General features: G+C 40.2%; 3 protein-coding genes across 3 annotated transcripts; 2 read left to right on the top strand and 1 right to left on the bottom strand.

The window, feature by feature from the left end:
- Positions 1-956: 956 nt before the first annotated feature.
- ric8a (RIC8 guanine nucleotide exchange factor A) lies at positions 957-9,636 on the top strand. Its single transcript, XM_030781091.1, has 10 exons — positions 957-1,046; positions 2,769-2,816; positions 5,109-5,762; positions 6,344-6,438; positions 6,967-7,117; positions 7,468-7,563; positions 7,905-8,049; positions 8,541-8,685; positions 9,044-9,163; positions 9,507-9,636. The coding sequence occupies exons 1-10, from the start codon at positions 957-959 to the stop codon at positions 9,634-9,636; spliced, it is 1,674 nt and encodes a 557-aa protein (XP_030636951.1).
- Positions 9,637-11,370: 1,734 nt separating this feature from the next.
- psmd13 (proteasome 26S subunit, non-ATPase 13) lies at positions 11,371-15,547 on the top strand. Its single transcript, XM_030777217.1, has 13 exons — positions 11,371-11,546; positions 12,167-12,245; positions 12,346-12,380; positions 12,563-12,618; positions 12,808-12,851; positions 12,938-13,024; positions 13,155-13,326; positions 13,615-13,694; positions 13,792-13,917; positions 14,081-14,143; positions 14,923-15,003; positions 15,127-15,243; positions 15,371-15,547. The coding sequence occupies exons 1-13, from the start codon at positions 11,446-11,448 to the stop codon at positions 15,464-15,466; spliced, it is 1,137 nt and encodes a 378-aa protein (XP_030633077.1). The 5' UTR covers positions 11,371-11,445; the 3' UTR covers positions 15,467-15,547.
- Positions 15,548-15,952: 405 nt separating this feature from the next.
- Positions 15,953-17,151, bottom strand: cox8b (cytochrome c oxidase subunit 8B). Its single transcript, XM_030782540.1, has 2 exons — positions 16,939-17,151; positions 15,953-16,137 (listed from the first exon to the last, which is right to left on the bottom strand). Exons 1-2 carry the CDS (start codon positions 17,047-17,049, stop codon positions 16,042-16,044), a joined length of 207 nt encoding a protein of 68 aa, XP_030638400.1. The 5' UTR covers positions 17,050-17,151; the 3' UTR covers positions 15,953-16,041.
- Positions 17,152-19,820: the final 2,669 nt, after the last annotated feature.

Here is a 19,820-nt window from a genome sequence, read left to right as displayed (position 1 = left end):
ATTGAATATACACTTGGGTTTTTGTGATCTCATAAAAGGGACCTAAATTAGTCATTTCTTACCTTTTCTACTCAGCAGTTTCTGCATAGTCTATTACCAGGAAGAAATGTCTTCACAAGCAGACATGCTTACAACAATGTCTGTTCAATTCTCAAGCATAACACTGAAGTAGATAAAAAATAATCAAGTTCTTGATGAATGCTGAGGTGCACTGCAGCGCTTGGTAAGACTCGCTAACAAATGCTGGTATTTCACACTTCACAAAACGCCAGTATGATTGGACTGCTGGAGTTCACTTCATTTGCAAAGTCATTTCACGTATGTTTCATAAACTCTTGACTGGCTTGGGAACAAAGCCCTTATTAACCACAATGGGCAACACTGTTTCCTGCAGAACTGTGTCAGGCAATTTTAAATGTTTGAGTAAATATCGGGTACATTACTAACATCGTCTGGTGGTGTGATTTAAGTGGAAATGTTTATGTTTATGTATGTTCTGTCAGACCCATCCAGTTTCACTGTGACATCTGCTACGCAAGAATTCTGTGAAATTTCAGTGCGTGCCGCTGTTACTGATGTTGAAAATGAAAAGTACAACCAATTTGAAATACCAAAGAAGCGTGGTCGCTTTCAAAATCTCTAGATTCCTCTTTTCCGAATATGAGCACTCTCCTTAACGCATCGTGTTACAACAAATAGGCTACGTTTGATTGTGGACTACAAACGGTGTTGAGGTGCACGAGAATTATTTGTACTCCATATCCCAGCATTCTTTGCCTTGGGTTTACAATCCTCTGATAATCGCATCATCTGCGAGTTTCGGAGCTTTCGAGAGATCACAGCGACGAAGTAGGGATGACTCTGTGAGTCATCGCAAAACATCAGTGACTGTTCGAAGAACCCGTACATGATTTTCGGAGCGACTGCAAGAGAGAGGGTGCGTCTCCGATCCAGCAATGAAAATGGATTTAAATGCCATCATAGAAAAAATGGAAACTGGCGATCAAGATGCTGCACTGATAGCACTTCAAACGTATAATAAGGAAGTAAGTAGTGTACGAGACTTACTTCAATCATATTTATATTGTTTACATTTCACTAGAAGTTTCGCGAGGGATCATGTTTTGAGGTAATGTTAGGCGTATAGCTAGAGCAAACTGACTGTAAACAACAAGGGTACCTCACAGTGGCGTTTTCTCCACACGACCAGCAGCGTAAATCCTAAACCGTTATTATCTGTCGGAGATAAGGATATTGATAAGGATTTGGGCGATTAAGCCAGCTAATGAGAAATGACACTCTGCAACAACAAATGTAGGCATCTTTGTTGTGGTCACTGTGTCGCGTTGTCTCCTGCATTTAATTCTGCATTCTTCCTTAAAATAATACAACGATAAAAATAGATATTTCTGACATGACAGCTCAGTCCTTAAGTTAGGACTGCCTCGCGGGATACATCAGTAGCTAATTTACAGAGGAAGAACGTTAAGAATTACATTAGGAGGAATTATTTTAGAATCAAATGATGACGGTGACAGACACTGATGATGTGTATGATGTCAGGTATTCCGATCTCCTGTATTAATGTGTGCATTCTTAAGCAGTTGTCATTCAGTCTTCCCTCATAGGTATTCATCAGGTAATTGCATAATTCATTAAAATAGCAGTGCAGCTCAATAAGCCTGAGACAAAGTTAAGGAGCTCTCTGATCCTCTCAGCATTTCCATCCACAGCTATGCGAGCCTGTGGAGGGCATTACCAAGGCAACGGCACCCTAAACTGTTTTTTTACCACAGTCGTGTTATAGTTTGCCTCAGGATGTGCACTATTCTATTCAAATGAGCGTATTATATGAATCCATTATAATCCCCCAAACGGTGGATAGCCTGAAAATCTCAATTTGGTTTTATGTATTTGTTTATTTTTGGGAAGCATTTGTAAATCAATTTCGCAACCAAGTCAATAGTTTAGTTTATGCAGTAAGTGATATATGCATAAAATGTCTGAAACTCCTTGTAAACAGGACTGCAAAACTGTACATTCACATCATAGCTGCACATATTTAACTTCTGCAAACCAGTGAATTTGTATTTAACCTCACTTCTGTAATACATGAAAAGACAAACAGAAAAACTTCCTTTAAGTATTTAAGCACACTAAGACAATTTGTACCTACAAAGTAATCATAACACATTACTTCAGTTCCCATGTTCACACACAGTCATTAGAGTCATTAAGGATGTCTAGTCAAAATGGAGATTGATGACTGTTCGTGTTTCGTTTAAAGACAGATACAAAAGGTTCGACAGTGATGAAGTAGCTGCCTGTCATTACATACTCTTTAAGGACCAAACTAAGGAAGAATGTGTTGCGTGGTCAATCAAAATACTTCCTGTTTAGGCCCAAGGGCATATCTCATTACTCAAGTGGTAATTAGAATAGGAGCTACTTTCAGTTTGTCATGACGTTGCAGGATTAGCTGTGCGACCACACAAATAGACACCGTCAAATCCCGTCGGTCTAAACGGCTCTGGTTTGATCCTGGTGTGCTCTAATCCCTGCAGAAAGGACCATTGATATTGTTATCAATTGGGAGCAGTGGAAAAAATAGACACTGTGTTAAAACTAGCTTTGTTGACGCTGACGTGTAGTTTCAAGATAGTCCAGTGCTGTGTATCTAAACACTTTCACACTATGTTCAGGTGTTTATAAAGCTGGTATGTTGTGATGTTATGAACAATACAACACCTCTTTTCTTTCTTTTCTAGAAAAGTCAGTGTTTCACTTTTACCAGCGAGGAACAGGAAGACAGAGAGGTATGCTGTTTTTTGGGGTTTTTTTTTACTCTTTTCTTTTCATCATTTACAAAAATATCATCACAGGGAAGATTCTAATATGAGACTAGACTATATCATTATCATTGTCAGGATGACTTGGGCACTGTCTTTATCTGTTTTACTTTAGCTACACAAGCAAATGTTTCATTAGTTTCAGAGAAATTGATTGTACCTCATTAAACGTATGATAATAATGCCTTAGAAGAGTTGAAATTAGTGTCATTGTTTTCACTGTTGTTTGTAATGTTTAATGATGTTTAATGATATTAGATGTTCTTGATTGTTTTGGGGTTCTTTCTTTTTTTTTTTAATTGTGCATTTTTTTCATCTCTTCTTTGCATGCCTTTATGATAGAATGGAAATATACAAAAGGTATAAATCCACCTAAAATGTTATTAGTGATGCTTCATGGAGTTGTAGATCCCAAAGGTTAATTCTAATCCAAAAATGCAGTCCCGAGAAGTGAACAGATTGACCAATAGGAATGCTGTTGAATGTTTACCTAATATACAGTCTGCGTTTTTTCACACTACCTAGAAGTAAACTGTTGGTTAGCATTGTCTTCCATGGTGAACCACGCCTAGAAAGATATTTTCATGGGTTCAACTGTATAGTCACTGGGGATTCATTAACTTAATACCATTCAGTTCTGGATCACCCAACTTATCTTCTGTGATCTTTCCTCTTTTATGTCAAGGTGCTTACATTTTATTACATTTTATCAAATATGTCAAAGTCCTTATCTGAGGATTTGAAATCTTGGCACATTTCTGGCTGTGTCCACCTCCTGTTCAGATGCACAAAACTCCTAAAGAACAGCACCTGGAATTATGACAAAGCGTCGGTTAGATTAAAAATAGTGTTTGTACATCTTTTCCTCAAGTACCCCCTGCTATAGTAGCACTACTGATTCAGCTGAGCTGTTCATTATCAATCAGAGGATCATTACAGGCATGTTGCTTAGTACAGAGCCAAAGCAATTGGATGTAATCCAGGGAATCCTTGAGAAATGCTGTATAGACAGACATTATTTTGGGCTGAGTTTGTAACACTGGAGATCAGATCCTAGAACTTTCTTAAACATGCATGATAAAGCCCATGTTTCTTAAGAGCACACTGTTGGTGATTACTAAAAACAGTAGTTTGATCCAGAAATGAAAGACATTTTAATACATAAATGGTGTATTCATTCTTTTTTTGTGTGTTTTTTTGTTTGTTCAGTTGTGTTTGTGTTTTTTCAAATATCCCCATCAAATGCCTTGTCATAGAATTTGTGACTGTGAACAGTGAACATTGCCTGAGGGTTTTGAATAATCACAGATTACATACACATGGACCTAACAGAATCAAAAGCAGTACCGAATGAGCTTACTTGTGGACCCTGTAGTACACCTTTTTTTTCTGACTCATCTTTGGCCCAGCACTCCCCACAAGACCACACTGCCTTCCAAATTGGCGAGATTTATTCTGTTTGCCCTCTCCCTCTTCCTGACACTAATGGCCACACTCTGATTCCAGTTCCTTTGATAAATATAGGTGTCAGCTTGCCGTTTGGCTACGACTTTGGTCGTTTTAACCTGAAAAACACTGAATATATAGTACAGCAGCACACCTATAAATCCATCCACTCCTTTAAATCTGCTGCTCAATGCATACAGAGCACCATCATAAATGTGCTCCTCTCTCACTGTGATTGATGAGCTGTAGGGATGTGGTGCCTGCTGCAATGCGTATGCATAAACCTCAATGTATATGGACTGTATTTTATGCATGGTGGACCAGAGGGTGGGTTGTTACATTACATAACCTCTTTACACTATGGTGGCTTTTTTGTACCACCGGACTGGGAGTTTCTGGAAGATTTAAGGACCTGTCAGTAAGTGTGTTTGCCCGCTGAGACAGATGGCTGGGATGTGTGGTTTATCCTGTAATATATTGCTCTGTGAGTTCCTCAGGAAGTTATGTAGCCCGTTGAGCTTGTCTCTGTCAGTCTCAGTTTGACAATGTTTTAAATCGTACACACACACACACACACACACACACACAAAAACATGCTAAACCATATCATGCTAAACAAACACTTGTTGGGTTGTTGGATTAAAATGGGAACTACAGTTGAATCTCATGAAAATCCAATGTCATTTTTTCTTCCTTGCTTTACACTTTGCTCGTCTGAAACGGTGTTTAGATTGGAGGGGCTGATGATTTTGATGACATTGAAGATGCTGTGACATATGCTTACACTCTCCTTGTTGGCTGTTGTTTATATAGCGACTTGGAGAACTGGTGCTGGGTTTCCTAAAGCGGGACCTGCAACCCTCCTGCCAGCTGGCCTGCCTGGAAACCATCCGCATCCTGTCTCGCGACAAGAGCAGCCTGGCACCTTTCGCCAGCCGTGACGCCATGCAGACGCTCAGCCGGCACGCGGGCATCGCCCGGGGAGACGGTGGCGAGGGTGGGGCTGCCCCGGAGATGCCCGACCTGGACGTGATCGTTGAGGCGCTCAAGTGCCTGTGCAACATGGTCTTCAACAGCGAGGCCGCGCAGCAAGCCGCCGCCGAGCTGGAGCTGATGGCCGGGGTGGCGGAGAGGCTGAAACAGTGCCGCGACCCGCAGTGGAACCACGAGGTCCGGTTCTTTGACCTGAGGTTGGCGTTCCTGCTCACCGCGTTACGCGTGGATGTTCGTTCCAAGCTGGCGCGGGAGCTGCGCGGAGTGGGATTGCTGGCCGAGGCCCTGGACGCCACGCTGGGCCTCTGCTGGCCCGACACTCACGAGGTGGCCCGAGCGGGAGCCGACGGAGCCGACGGAGCCCCCGAGCTCCCGCCCCCACCCCTGGGCCGTGAGGAAACGGAGCGCGCCATGGAGATTCTCAAGATTCTCTTCAATATCACCTTCGACTCCAATCGCCGCAAAGTGGATGAGGTGAGAATGGTCTTCTGGAGTACCACCACTTCACTTTTAATCAGAGTCTGATAACTCTGCACTGTTCAGTCATCATACATCATTCAGTCATAGTCTAATCTGCATAAAGTGCATTTCCAGACACCAAGGTGGGTACAGTGAATAAGTTGACACTTTCTTCTGGAACTGTCTAGACAGTGGCAACACAGGGCTTTTACTGTAAGTGTGACCGTAAGCCTAGCAGAAGTGGTACCATGCTATTAATATGTCACTTGGTGTTATAGCACTCAAAAAGATGACGTCTCAAACAGGATTAGGGTAGAAATAGGTTTGTCAGTGCATAGTTGAATTGTTGGAATTGTCCCTAGTCAGTAAATCAAACAGAATCATCAGTTATTATATTTATCTGTGACAGCTGCACTGGCGTACAAGTATTAATATTTTATAATAGTATTTAATTATAATAATTAATGTATCTAATGTCTGTGTTTAATGAGGCATACTACATGCAGTATGGAGGCTAAATAAACCAAAATGTTCTGTTCCATAAATATAATGAGCTGACTACAGGCATGGCTGTGTAATTTACCCTTATCTAACAGGAGGAGGCAGCCACCTACAGACACCTGGGGGCCATACTCAGACACTGCCTCATGAGCTCTGCAGAGGGAGAAGAAAGAACAGAGGAGTTCCACAGGTACACACATGCATGTGCCCGCACATACACACACACACACACACACACACACTCATACACACACGCGTGCGTGCACACTCACACACAGACATACACACAAGCACACGCATACATACATGCGCACATGCAAGCAATACACCGTTGTCAAGAATTCTGCAGCAGACTTATCAATACCTTCACACACAAAACCAGCCCTGTGGTTGTGTCAGTAAATTAACATGTTGGCATAGTTTTGAAATAACCTGCTCTACTTTTACTGCCTCCCGCTCTACTTTATTCAACTGTTCAATGAACTAGAGCATTTCTGTGAAGATATATATCTCAGAACTATGGAGAAATACAACTCAATCAGTTGGAAAAATGGAAATGTAACAAAAGCAGTTCCATATTCCTAATTTAGGTTTATGTGTCAATTTTAATGTTTGTAATAGGTGTGTGCTTGTGTTTGTGTTTGTGTGTGTGTGTGTGTGTGCGTGCGTGCGTGTGCGTGCATGTGTGTGTGTCTGTGTGTTTGCATGTTCTTTATAGCCACACAGTTAACCTGTTGGGAAACCTGCCTCTACCCTGTCTCGATGTGTTGCTGATGCCCAAAGTTCAGCAGGGCTCCATCGAATACATGGGTGTCAACATGGATGCTGTCAACATGCTGTTGGAGTTCATGGAGAAAAGGTTGGACAGGGTGAGTAACCCTCTACAACACCACCATCTATAATCAAAAGCCCACATTAAAAAATCCCTCACTTTTAATATTAGTATATTCAGTTTAGACAGACACTTGGGTATTACTCTCTATATGTCTTTTAAGTGGTGTTTACTGGTGATTTAATTGTTGTTAACGATCATTAAGGTCCCAGTGTGATTATACTGATAGGTTGCCTGGTCTTGTGTTGTGTATGGCAGGTGTTGTCGCAGACAGAACGGGGCTTTGGGGATTTGTGTTATACAGGCCACAGCTGGTGGTCCCGTGAGGGAACACCTCATTCCGCCTCTGGCTGAGCCTGAACTTGTATGTTTCTTTTACGTTTCCAGGGAAACAAGCTGAAGGAGACTTTGCTGCCTTCTTTAAATCTGCTGACAGAAAGTGCCCGGATCCACAGAGAGACCAGAAAATTCCTCAGGATGAAAGTAAGATGATTGTAAAATGTATTTTTGCTCAGTTCATGCTGAATTCCATTCCTGAGTTCAGATATACCTGCAAAAATAAAGACCAGTTCACAAGTACTGAGCCTGCACTTGAAGAGTTAATTTCACTTAGACTCTGTTATCAGACAACTTTAACTTTGTTGATGAGTAGGGTTTGCTGGTGTGTAATTGATTGTTTACTCCTCAAACAGTTTTTGTATATTGACAAAATTCCCTCTATGTGTGTGTGTGTGTGTGTGTGTGTCTGTTTATGTGTGTGTGTGTGTGTGTGTGTGTGTGCGCATGTGTTTTTATGTGTGTGTCTGTTTGTGTGTGGTGTTCAGGTGTTACCACCATTGCGAGATGTGAAGAACAGACCTGAGGTTGGCAACGCTCTGAGAAACAAACTGGTGCGACTGATGACCCACATAGACACTGACGTCAAAAACTGTGCAGCTGAGTTTCTCTTTGTGCTGTGTAAGGAGAGCGGTGAGTGTCACAAGCCATATTATGGATCAAAATCACAAACTTGGTAATAGAATAATTACAGATCTAAGGAGTGTGAGCTCCAGCGGGATGTTGCAAATGTAGCAGATATCCACATGCCCACATGTGTTTAAAAAACTAATTAAGTCATTTTGGATTTGCCTTCTAGAACGTTCTTTAACACAGTGGTATTTTTTTGGAAGCAAAAATATGTGTCTTTTTATTTATTTGACAATGCTTTTATGTTGAAAGGAACCTCCTTCAAGAGCAAATGTATCAATGGCGATAGAAAAGTTATTATTGCATAGGAAGAAACATCTTCTATTGATAGAGACTGGTATTGTCCTCACATATATGTAATGGACATTAAATTTACTCCCTGTGTGATAGATAGTTCAGACAGATAGACAGTATGGTTCAAGTTTAAAATAATGAACTGGGCTGTGAAGATAGAAATGCAAAAAACTGTAACGTCTTACCCTGGTGTCTCATAGTGTCAAGATTCATCAAATACACGGGCTATGGTAATGCAGCGGGTCTGTTGGCCGCCCGTGGACTGATGCGTGGGGGAAAGGACCCCGGACACTACTCTGAGGACGAGGACAGCGAGACTGAGGAATACAGACAGGCCAGACCACAGTAAGTCACAGCATCTACAACCCACCTTTACACAGACTTATCCTTAGTACCTGCATTACAGCATTACAGCAAAACCTCATTCCCAAATGACTTTAGCTATATCATCACCCAATGAGGAGATATGAAGTCAAGGTAATAATACGGTGTTATACATTACCCTATGCTGAATGTATAGAGGGCGTGACTTGCAAAAGCTGTCAGCTTCAAAACCACTAGCTCGATTGGTCATTTGATTATCTGTGTGGTAATCAGAGGTGTTGTTATTTGTGACTCTTAAAGATCTATATGTGTGTGTGTGAGCAGCTGTGGTTAATGTTCCTCTTAGACTCTTACGCTTCCACTCTGCTGTGTTTGTCAGTATTAATCCAGTGACAGGGAGAGTGGAGGATGAGCAGCCAAACCCGATGGAGGGAATGACAGAGGAGCAGAAGGAGTACGAGGCCATGAAGCTGGTTAACATGTTTGACAAACTGTCCAGGTAAGAGCAGCTTTGTTTGGATGTATGTGGGGGGGGGGGGCAGAAAAAAGCATTCTGAATTGAAAACACTAGTTTTTAGTGTGTTAGCAGGTGGGTTAATGACATTGTCATCTGTTCATTCAGTTGAGATAAGTATTGGAAGGATATCTAATCTTAAATTCCAACTGGAGTCAAGAGTGTACATTCAAATACAATAACATTCAGTTTAAAAAAGGATTCTTATAAGTTGTAGATGTCTGATTATCATTTTTTATAAGTTCAAAGATCTCAAATGAAAACTTAATCAAGTGTCACAGGCAATGTGGGATATAACTTCATTTAATTAAGGTAAATTCTCTTCCAGGGAGCATGTAATCCAGCCAATGAAAATCGGTCCCGATGGCAAAATGACGTCACTGGAACCACATGAGCTTCAGTGTTTGACACAGCAACCGTTTCAGCAGAACTCAGACGACGAGGAAGGGGAGGACTAAAGAGGAGCCTAGGCTCCTGGATCTTGTACGTTGTGGTGTAATAATAAGTGAAATATTTTCAATGAACTCACACAATCTATTTTAAAACAAAAGTCCACTGGTAAAAGTGAACAAAAAAACACCAGGTCTAACAGCACGGTAAAGATTGGCTTTATTTCCTTTGGTCTTTTCCTAACATTCCTAGGCTCTATTGGTCAACAAATTTTGCCTGAATGGTAATATTCTAGCATGTTCCGTACAAGGACTCTCAAAGTCAGATGCATCACCTGTTCACTTTTGGACCTAGGATGCACTTTAACTTCTTCTGTTAGTATTCTCAAATTTAGTTTTGGCTTAATTGACGATGTTTGAGACAAATTGGGCCCTGTAATCCACTGGCCCTTGATGTAAAACACTGTATGAAATGTTCTGACCAGTTTCACTCGTTATATGAGTCTGTGTATTCAGAATGTATGTCTTGCTGCTTTTAAACATTTATTTATTCCCTTTGTGATTTAGTATGTTGTTTCAAATGCAAATCAAGCTTTACTGATGATTATGTTCCACCTTCATTTTGTTTCATTTGAAGGAATTAGATCTTTTTGATGGGTTTTTCAGCCCTCTGGAGGAATATGACGGGTGAACTTAAAAAGATATTCCCCAGATAGTTTCAGCTTTTATGTCTGGATCTTAAACAGTAACTTTTATTGTGAAAGTTGAGTAAGAGATGTCTGTCATTTTAGATGGGGACGTTCATGTGTTTGTAAAGTCAGACTATATGAAAGTTGATGTAAAATGACTTATTTACCATAATTTTTAACTTATTCTATGAGAGATTTAATGTGAAATTAATTAAACAAAATGAATTGAGAAATAAATGTTTGTTTTATTGATAGAGTGAGATAACTGAGCAAGTTACAGTTTAAAAGAAATTGATATATGTGTACGGTTATCGGTAAGAACCAAAGAAAGCAAATCCAGTCATGCTAGAGAATAGGATTCAATGAAAATGCATTTCAAAGAGCATCATGCAGTCACATCTGCCTTTGATGCAGTGCTCAGAAAAGAGTATTACACATCTGTTCCCAGAATGCAGTACCCCTTGCATGTTTGTCACTAGCTAGTCTGCTCACAAAATGAGCTGAACAAAATGGGGTAAGTGGAAACAGCAGTTTTCTTCAGATATCTAAGTGCACACATTCTAGCTTTAATGAGAGGAATGCCTTGATAAAGTTAAAACAAACATCAGCAATAACAAAACAGAATTTTAAGAGGTAGACACTTACCATTTTAAGCAGCAGCACTGTTATTAAATACAACAGTCAGTGGTTATTTTATAGTTCAAATATCTCATAAAACCTGATAAGGCTCTTCTAACCAGATTCTGTATGGAGCACAAGGGCATCAATCACATGTTAAACTCTGTGGCACAGGGAGCTTTTAGTATTGCATAGTCAAACTGCTGTTTTATGCCTCTTATAAAGTCTAAGACAACTGTTAAATAGTGGAGTGTGGACTCTGAGGATGTGAAATTGGGGAACATGCAGGGTAGCTTCTTAACTGGTGGTGTTTCATTTTTAAGATCCTGGCAAGGGGTGTGGTCGGCGTGAGCGTGAAAGTATGGCAAGATATTCGCCTCCCCACACCCCAGCCCTGTAGGTGGCGAAAGTGCAATTTTACGTTATATGGTTGCAACGAACCCAAGAAGAGGAAGAAGCAATAGTGTGTATGTGAGTGTGTACGCTAAAACGCAAACCTAACTGATTTAGGGAATAGTACGGCTTGTCGGTCTTCTGTAGGTAATATATTGTACTTAAGTCAACAGTCACAATGAAAGATGTCACTGGATACCTCAAGCAACAACAAAGCAAGAGCCCGACGCCAGAAATGGCAACGGAATGGCATACATTGGAGGATCTATATAACAGAAAGTAAGAGAAATTGTTCATCAACTCAGTCTAGTATCAACGCCTGTACGGCGAAACCTCAGCTGAGTCATTTAGCCGGTTAGCAACATAGCTAACCCGCACCAACTTGTTAAAGTGGTCCTTTTCAGCCAATTTTATGCGCTATTTCGAGTATAATTACGTTTTCCACTGTGGTGTTCATGTACTATTAATGTCAGAATGTAGAATATTATATGTGAAGTTGATCGATTGCGCAAAACAGGCAGGCTAAAATTAGCTTTTATGTTAGCAAGCTAGCTGACTGGCTCTGTAGGTTGCTGTCTAACTTAGCCAGCCTGCAGAGCAAATAAACTCTGACATTATGTTTCATGACTGATTCAAATTACAATATACTGTAATAGATATATAATATGATGTAGATATCTGTCTTAAGAAGTTGTCTGATTACTGATGTAGTGCTTTTGTAGTCATATGGGAGCACACGATGCAGTTTTATGCCCTGTCAAATAGACGCTGCTGTTTTGCTGGAGAGTTTCAAGAGGGTTAGATAACGTAATAGCTTTAACTACCCTCACAAAGTTAATTTTTTAAGAAAAATACTAATCGTTCCTTGTTGTCTTTTCTTGCTGTGTTAAAATGATTAGGTTATGGCATCAGCTGACGCTGAAATTGACAGACTTTGTGCAGGATCCCTACTTTTCTGCAGGCGATGGTCTCATTCAGGTGAGTAACCTTATTAACCACTCTCATGAAGTAACTAATTAACTCATGTTGTCTTTCAATAGTCTGTCATATCTAAAAGCATCTCCACATTTTTCCTCAGCTGTATGAAAACTTCCTCAGTGACTTTGAACACAGGTGAGTTTACCGGATTGTGTTGTGATTAGCAGATGATGCGTATTTACTCAAGATTTTTTCCTCAAAGACCAGACTTATATTCTTGGGAACTATTTGTGTATAGGGATGAATTGTAGTTTCGCTGCAGCCAGCTACATCAGACCTAAGTCATCTCCCTCTCTTTTTTTCCCTGTGTTTGGTAGAATCAACCCACTTTCCCTAGTGGAAATCATCCTCCATGTTGCCAGACAAATGTCAGGTATTCCACATATACAATTTCTTTAGATATGAGAATGCTTTTTGTTTCTTTGTCTTCTCTATCTCTCTTTCCCAGTATTTGCCATCAGTTCTTTACAGCTGCATCAAAACTTACACTCAGAATGTTGTTATTTGCGATATTGAGTAGTGCAAAGATGCATAAATAACTTCAGTAATTTTGCATCCACAGATCCCAATACTGCCATCAGCTTCCTTGAGAAAACAAAAGAAAAGGTAATTCTCTGACTAACACTCTCCAACAAATTAAGCGTGGAGAAAGGGATGCATACTCTGACACAACGTTTTCATTTGAACCCAAGGTGAAAGCCAGTGATGAGGCAGTTATCCTGTGCAAAACTGCAATTGGCAGTCTCAAGCTAGACATCAACGACCTTCCTGCCACAAAGGTAAAGCCATGTGATTCAAAACAATACTTGTTTCTTGAGTCAAGTGTTATTTGTTTGATTTGTGCATTGACATTAATGGTTTCATATAATGGTTGCTGACTGTCGATGTGGTAACCAAACCATTCTGTAGAAACTAATTGAAGAAGTGGAAGAGATGCTGAACAACCTTCCAGGTGTGACGTCGGTTCACGGACGTTTTTACGATCTATCAAGCAAATACTACCGCATCATCGGAAACCATGCTCTTTACTATAAGGATGCCCTGAGATACTTGGGCTGTGTGGATGTCAAAGATTTGCCAGGTGATGACCATGTTGTTGAATGTAGGTTTTGTTATATAGTTTACAGTTTGGCATCCAGTCACCTATTCTGCAAAAATGGCAACAAAGTCAACGATCTTTGTGGATCCTTGTGTATATGAAAAATGACTGCCTTACAAACACAACACATGGCTTATGCCAGTTAAATTATCTTCTGTGTGTGACAGAGAGAGAGAGTTCTCTTTTTTTTTCTGACAGATATTTGTTGATCATGTGTCACTAAATTGAGTGTGTCTGTGTGTGTGCATGTGCATGTTTACGTAATAACAGAGGCAGAACAGCAGGAGAGGGCCTTCACATTAGGACTGGCTGGTCTACTGGGAGAAGGGGTGTATAATTTTGGAGAGCTGGTGAGTGACTGGCTGTAGCTTGACTGACGATTGAAGACTTTGTCTATCATACATTAGAGGAAACGTTTTAAATTATCTAACATCATTTGTTTTAAAGCTAATGCATCCAGTGCTGGAGTCCCTGAGAAACACAGATAAGCAGTGGCTGATTGATACGCTGTATGCTTTCAATGCGGGAAATGTGGAGAAGTTCCAAGCCTTCAAGTCTGCCTGGGGCCAACAGGTAAAACAGGGAGTTGCCTTAGCTATACTTCACAGTGTCACTAGAGCAAATAGAAAATGGACTTAAACTGGGATCTGATGAGAACTTTGGTGATCATAAACTAATATTGACTTTGTTTACTTGTTCATGGATAAAAACATGTTGTGTGTGTGTTTTCTAACAGCCAGACCTAGCAGCTCAAGAAGCCAGACTTATGCAGAAGATACAGCTTCTGTGTGTGATGGAGGTAAAATCTCTTGAATTTCTGTGTAATTTGCTTTCAGTTTTATGTTGATCAACGTATGTTGTTCAACTTCATTGACATTTTCTTTAAAGACAAGTCTTCAGGTTGCTGGTGCTTGTAGTGGATAGTTGCAATATTAGCCTTAATGTGCACTCTAAAGGCCCCCTCTAAAGTGCAGAGGTGCACACTGGGAGATCATTTTGCAGTTGGCAAATTATTTACATTTAAAAGAAAATACTGTATTTACCCTCATTTATTTTTCAACAGCAGCTATGAATAACAACAACAGACACTGATTACAGGAATATCAGTGTATAATTACTTGAGTGAATGGTTTGAACCGTGCACACTTGACTGTGCCTTACCTCAGTAACTTTTGAAAGAATAAGCTTAATTCAGGCTAATGCAAACAACTTGTGAGTGAGTGAGAAGGAGCAAACTTCAAATATTTATATAAACAGTAGCTTTTATATAATTTAAACAGTGCATAACTGTAAATTTTCACTTTGAGATAAAATACTTTCACATCAAAGCTAAGAAACATAGGCTTTTACTATGATAAAAAAAGAAAATAGACTTTAAGCAAGAAACAAGTTCTGTGCAGGAAACAGTTTCACAGCCACAGCCAGTGAAAATAAACAAGTTCATTAAGCCAGCACCAGAATGAGACTTTCAGTCAGGTGGGAAGTGGCTTGTAATCAAGAACTGTATTGGGGGTAACAGAGCTGTGTGAGAAGCTAGATTTGAAAATTTTCACTAAAAGACTGTTGCTCTTTTAACAGATGACTTTTACAAGACCTGCAAATAATAGGCAGCTAACCTTCCAGGAAATTGCCCGGAGTGCCAAAATCCCAGTGAATGAGGTGAGTTATAGTCACATGGAAATCTTCACTGAAGGCAGTTTGTATGTTCTGCATTAAGTGGTGGTGTAATTTGTTTGTTTGTTTTTTGACCAATTTTCTGTCTGCCTCTTTTTCTGACCTCAGGTTGAGCTCCTGGTGATGAAAGCTCTCTCGGTAGGTCTGATTAAAGGCAGCATCGACGAGGTGGACCAGAAAGTCCAGATGACCTGGGTGCAACCCCGTGTACTGGACTTACAGCAGGTAGCAACACACATCCCATTATCTGCCTCCTAATGTGTGAGATTAAGACATGCTATAGCTATGCTAAAATGTTACCATAGAGCTCCTCATTAATCAGTCTGTATAACCCACCTGTTCCTTTATCCAGATTAAGGGCATGAAGGAGCGTCTGGACCTGTGGTGTGGAGATGTGAGGAACATGGCGTTGCTGGTGGAACAACAAGCCCAGGACATTTTAACTTAAATCCCACTTACTGCTCACAACTCGCCTCTCTCGTTTGAACCTCAGCACACCTGTTTTTGTTAAGGGTTTTTTTTTTTTCAGTTTTGTTTGGGGTTTTTTTTTTTTTTTGTATGTAGGGACTGATATGGTAAAAGTGAAAAGAGGTTACAGAAACCTTCCCAAGTCTGTATGTGTACTACTTGTTATTGTCTCACTTGATTTCATTAAAAAACCTTTAAACAATGTCTTATGGTGTGTGTGCAAATGTATTTTGATGTTTACATACATGCTTCAGTATTCAAGTGGTAAGTAATATTTTTCAGGGTAGTCATTTCTACATTTAAGGAGACATTTTTTCCCATGAGAAGGGAAAACAAACCGAAAGAGCTATGCATGAAATCAGTGCTTCTGGATTGACTCAAAAACATGAAAACATGATTACATGTTTCATCATTCCCATAGATGAGCAGTATCACTCAAGTGAATTGAGAAAATACGAGGAAGGCATTTTCAGAGGTATATCCGTTTATTTGACAGTAATTAAACAGGTTCCGTTTGGTAGGAATGCGCGCGGACAGACATTGCGCAGGTTTGAGTTATTGTCGTTTCTTGTAGTCTTCTAAGTGTGCCAGCACCCAACCGGAAGGCCCCAAGACTGTGACGAACATGGTCACCATCACAAAGGCTTGCTCCTGCACAGAGACGATATGACATACATTTTGCTTAGATCTAAAGTAGAAATGGGGAAGTAGGCTAATACTATGTTACTAAAACGCAATTAATTTTTTCTCTTATATTTTACGACAGAGTGATGCCCTTGATTAGTTTGTCTATTACAAGGCTCGTGTCTTTTAAGTTGCAAGCTATTCTCATTCTGGAACCGTTAGTGTGCTTAATGTAGGGTACGTTCATCTTAAAAATGTATTGCAGTTTTACGTAAATGTTAAAAAAAGTAATGTGTAAACTCTATGATATAGCATTTCAGAAAATTTCAGGCGAATACCTGTTAAATCTTTTGGTTGCTAACGTTTAACTTTACAAGGTCAGACTGCTGGCAAAGTATCAAATTCCTCTTAGGCGAGACTACACAATGCCTTCTCAGTGGATACAGCAAAAACTATCAGCGTCCAATATTTTAACCATTAATATCGCTCAAAAATGTTTGAGCATAGGAATAGATACATTTTTTTACATTGCTCATCTTCAACAACACCGTCGTAGCCTACGTGAAGAAGGTAGCCAAGTCAATGGCGATAATCGCAACTATATGGTCTAACTTTACTTAACATGATCAACTGTAAGAGAGCTGAACAATTCAATCATTCCTAAAGAATAAAAACTGTAAATGATAGCTGACTTCGACAAAAATTTTCATTATTTTATTTATATATTTCTTTATTTAGTTTGTTAGAGTTTTTTTCACAGTCTGTTGCAACCTTCCCTAAATCAGCCAAGTGCGCAACACCTCATATTCCATTCTAGTAAGTACTTACCCCTGTTGTCACTACATGTTTTGCTGGTTTGGCCGAAATATTGGCTCTGGGGACTATCTGATGGCTCAGTGTACCCCTCAGAAGATTAAGAGAACGAACTAGTCCCGACATTCTCGTCTTTGGATATAGATTATCGGTTAGATATCCGTAAATTCAAAAATGCGCCACTGCGCTCTGTTGAAGGAGTGTGGATGGAGTATGACCCTCTGAATGTTGTTGTACACCTGCCAAGTGCTATTTGAGGTCAAGATTAAAAATGTCTGCGTATACCAATCTGATTCGTCCGCTATAACGTTCCCATGTTTAATTGGCCGTCAGTGTCTGGGTAGTACCGTAGGTTCAACGAAAAGTCAGCAAGCGCACTTTCAGTTTGGCTGTCCTCGTTTCACTTTTTAACTCTAGCCCACCCGAGGCGGAGGAGGTGTTGTAGTCTAAGATAAGGGTAATACTTAGCCTGTTATTTTGTTTGTATAGTTCTGTCTCTCTCTCTCTGACTTTCATAGTGGGAGAATGCACCTTTTTAGCAAATATTATGTTTTGTGAGTAAAGATAACTACATAGTTTTAAAGTTGAGTTGTGTATTTAAAGAAGGAGACCACACTGTTAGCTACTGCAAAAAGTCTAAACGGTTCAAATTCATCTCATTTAAAAATGCAAAAAGTGTATCCAAAACAACTTTGCGCAGATAAATCTAGTACCCCAAACGCGCCTTAACATAGTCTTTCAAATAGCTTTCCGACTAAATGACTAAACTCTGACCATTAGATGGCGCGTTAGATGCAATTCAAACAGATGCTTGCATCAATGAAGGGAACACTCGAGAAATGAGAAATAGAAATCATATTAAAATAGCGTTTGAAATAGATACTGAAAAAAACGGACAGCACCATGTGAAGCAATTGACATAGAAATCTGGTGTCCAAAGTGCTTGTTTCCCTTAGAGAAGGGTTCTGATGGTTCTCTTATGGTGTGGGTCATGTTTTTCTTGCCACATTATTGATCCAGGGTGGGATAGGCTCCAGCACCCTCCACAACCCCAATTAGGATAAGCGGCTCAGAAAGTGAGTGAGTGAGTCAGTGAGTATTGATCCAGGGCGCGTGGTGGCACAGTGGGTAGGTGTGAATGAGTGTGTGAATGTATTTGTCTGTGTGTCTGCCCTGCGATGGACTGGCGACCCGTCCAGGGTGCTTCCCTGCCTTTCACCCAATGAATGCTGGGATAGGCTCCAACACCCCCCGCAAGCCCTAATTAGGATAACCAGCTTAGATAGGGAGTGAGCAAGTGAGTACTGATCCACTAAGAGGGCAAAATAAATAGAAATGCATATAAAATCATTACAGATGATCACTCCTCACATGCTATGATGGAACACTCTTGTCGTGATGGGTTGGGTTCTTTCACAATGACACTGTAACCCCTCCACAGGTCACTAATGAGCGTCAGGACCGAGTCAAAAACATAAACCATATGTTAGGACACACCTCAGTCATCAGATCTCAACCCAGTTCAACATTTACAGGAGATTCTCAAACAGCCTTTTTTAGCACCGTGAAAAAGTCTGGTTTTTTTTCTAATGGAAGAACAGTGTTGTATCCCTCTAACAGAGTTCCAAACACTTGCAGGATCTATGCAAGGGTGCACTGAATCTGTTTTAGCGGCTCATAGTAACCCCATGCTGATTAAGACACAACTCATCTGTGTTTCCTTTGTTATGGCTGTTATCTGTACTATCACTGGGCAAATATGGAAAATAGCTATTTCTGTTTATCACATCACATTGCATAAAGCCATGTGATTTTCCACTGATGGAAAAATCACAATGAATCTTTCATGCTTGTGTATAAAAACTTTGATTGTTCACAGGCTAAGAAAGCATCTAGGGTCACATCAACATAAACATGCAAAGTTTAATAGTTAGCACAGCTACGATTAGTTTTAGCCCGTACAGCATCAATGTTACAAAAAATGATAAAAGCAAGAATATTTCTTATAGTCAACCCTATTTTTGTAAGACATGAGCTTAGAAATGAATGAGGAACAATGCAGAGGAAGTGTCATCTAAACACACACACATACACACACATAAAAACAAGGAAATCCTGAAGCAGAAACCTTTGAGACACATTGCTAGCAGAGAGTCAGTACTGGTCTCTGAATCTTCCTGAGTTATTAACCAGCCAACAGCCTGCATTCCATAATGCGTTTGTATGGTGGCCAATAAAGAAAAAACTTGGCAGAAAGACAGCTTTCCAGAATGAAAAACCCATAGGGGTGAAGTGTTCGCAGCCATTTTACAGCGGACAGACCGCGCGCTGGCCTCATGTGACCTAAAACATTTGATTCACAGCTGCCAGACGCCTGAGACAACGAGAGGAAGAGTATGGGAGTGGATGAGCCCCCACATACATTCCACTTTTTATTCGTCTGACAGCTGTGAAGGGCGTTCAGGGACTCAGGCGTTTAGTCTCCCCCACACATGCAAATAAGATCAGGAACTTGATCTTTGAATCAGGCCATACCATTGCACGTTCATAGGGGTTTTCCAGCAGTCCATGTATTGATTTAACCATAGTTTCGTGAATGTGAGGTATTCAAGAGTCCTGGGAGAAGACTTTAGGTCAACTTTGCTGAGAGGAACAACACACACTGACAAATATAGAAAAAGAAAAATTCTGGTTGGATCAGATACTCATTTCAAACATTCTTTTTTTCAAACTTTATTAAACAACACATTTGATATACATGAGATTAGAAAATCGATATGACATGAACAGATCCATGAAAAAAGTATTAAATGATACACAGAGGGCTTACCACAACGACAACAAGAAGTAAAAACCTTGAAAAAAAAAGTTACGGACACATACAGCACTTCTACTCA

This window comes from Chanos chanos, chromosome 1, assembly GCF_902362185.1.
Source record: "Chanos chanos chromosome 1, fChaCha1.1, whole genome shotgun sequence".
In the NCBI taxonomy this organism is placed as follows: domain Eukaryota; kingdom Metazoa; phylum Chordata; class Actinopteri; order Gonorynchiformes; family Chanidae; genus Chanos; species Chanos chanos.
This window is presented reverse-complemented; position numbering and strand designations above follow the sequence as displayed.

Coding starts and splice junctions, on each gene's coding strand:
- psmd13 (XM_030777217.1), top strand. CDS start 11,446: ATGAAAGATGTCACTGGATACCTCAAGCAACAACAAAGCAAGAGCCCG. Junction 12,381..12,562: donor CTCAGTGACTTTGAACACAG/GTGAGTTTACCG, acceptor TGTGTTTGGTAG/AATCAACCCACTTTCCCTAG. Junction 15,004..15,126: donor CCAAAATCCCAGTGAATGAG/GTGAGTTATAGT, acceptor TTCTGACCTCAG/GTTGAGCTCCTGGTGATGAA.
- ric8a (XM_030781091.1), top strand. CDS start 957: ATGAAAATGGATTTAAATGCCATCATAGAAAAAATGGAAACTGGCGAT. Junction 7,118..7,467: donor TGGAGAAAAGGTTGGACAGG/GTGAGTAACCCT, acceptor TTACGTTTCCAG/GGAAACAAGCTGAAGGAGAC. Junction 8,050..8,540: donor TGTGCTGTGTAAGGAGAGCG/GTGAGTGTCACA, acceptor GGTGTCTCATAG/TGTCAAGATTCATCAAATAC.
- cox8b (XM_030782540.1), bottom strand. CDS start 17,049: ATGTCGGGACTAGTTCGTTCTCTTAATCTTCTGAGGGGTACACTGAGC. Junction 16,138..16,938: donor AACATGTAGTGACAACAGGG/GTAAGTACTTAC, acceptor GTCTCTGTGCAG/GAGCAAGCCTTTGTGATGGT.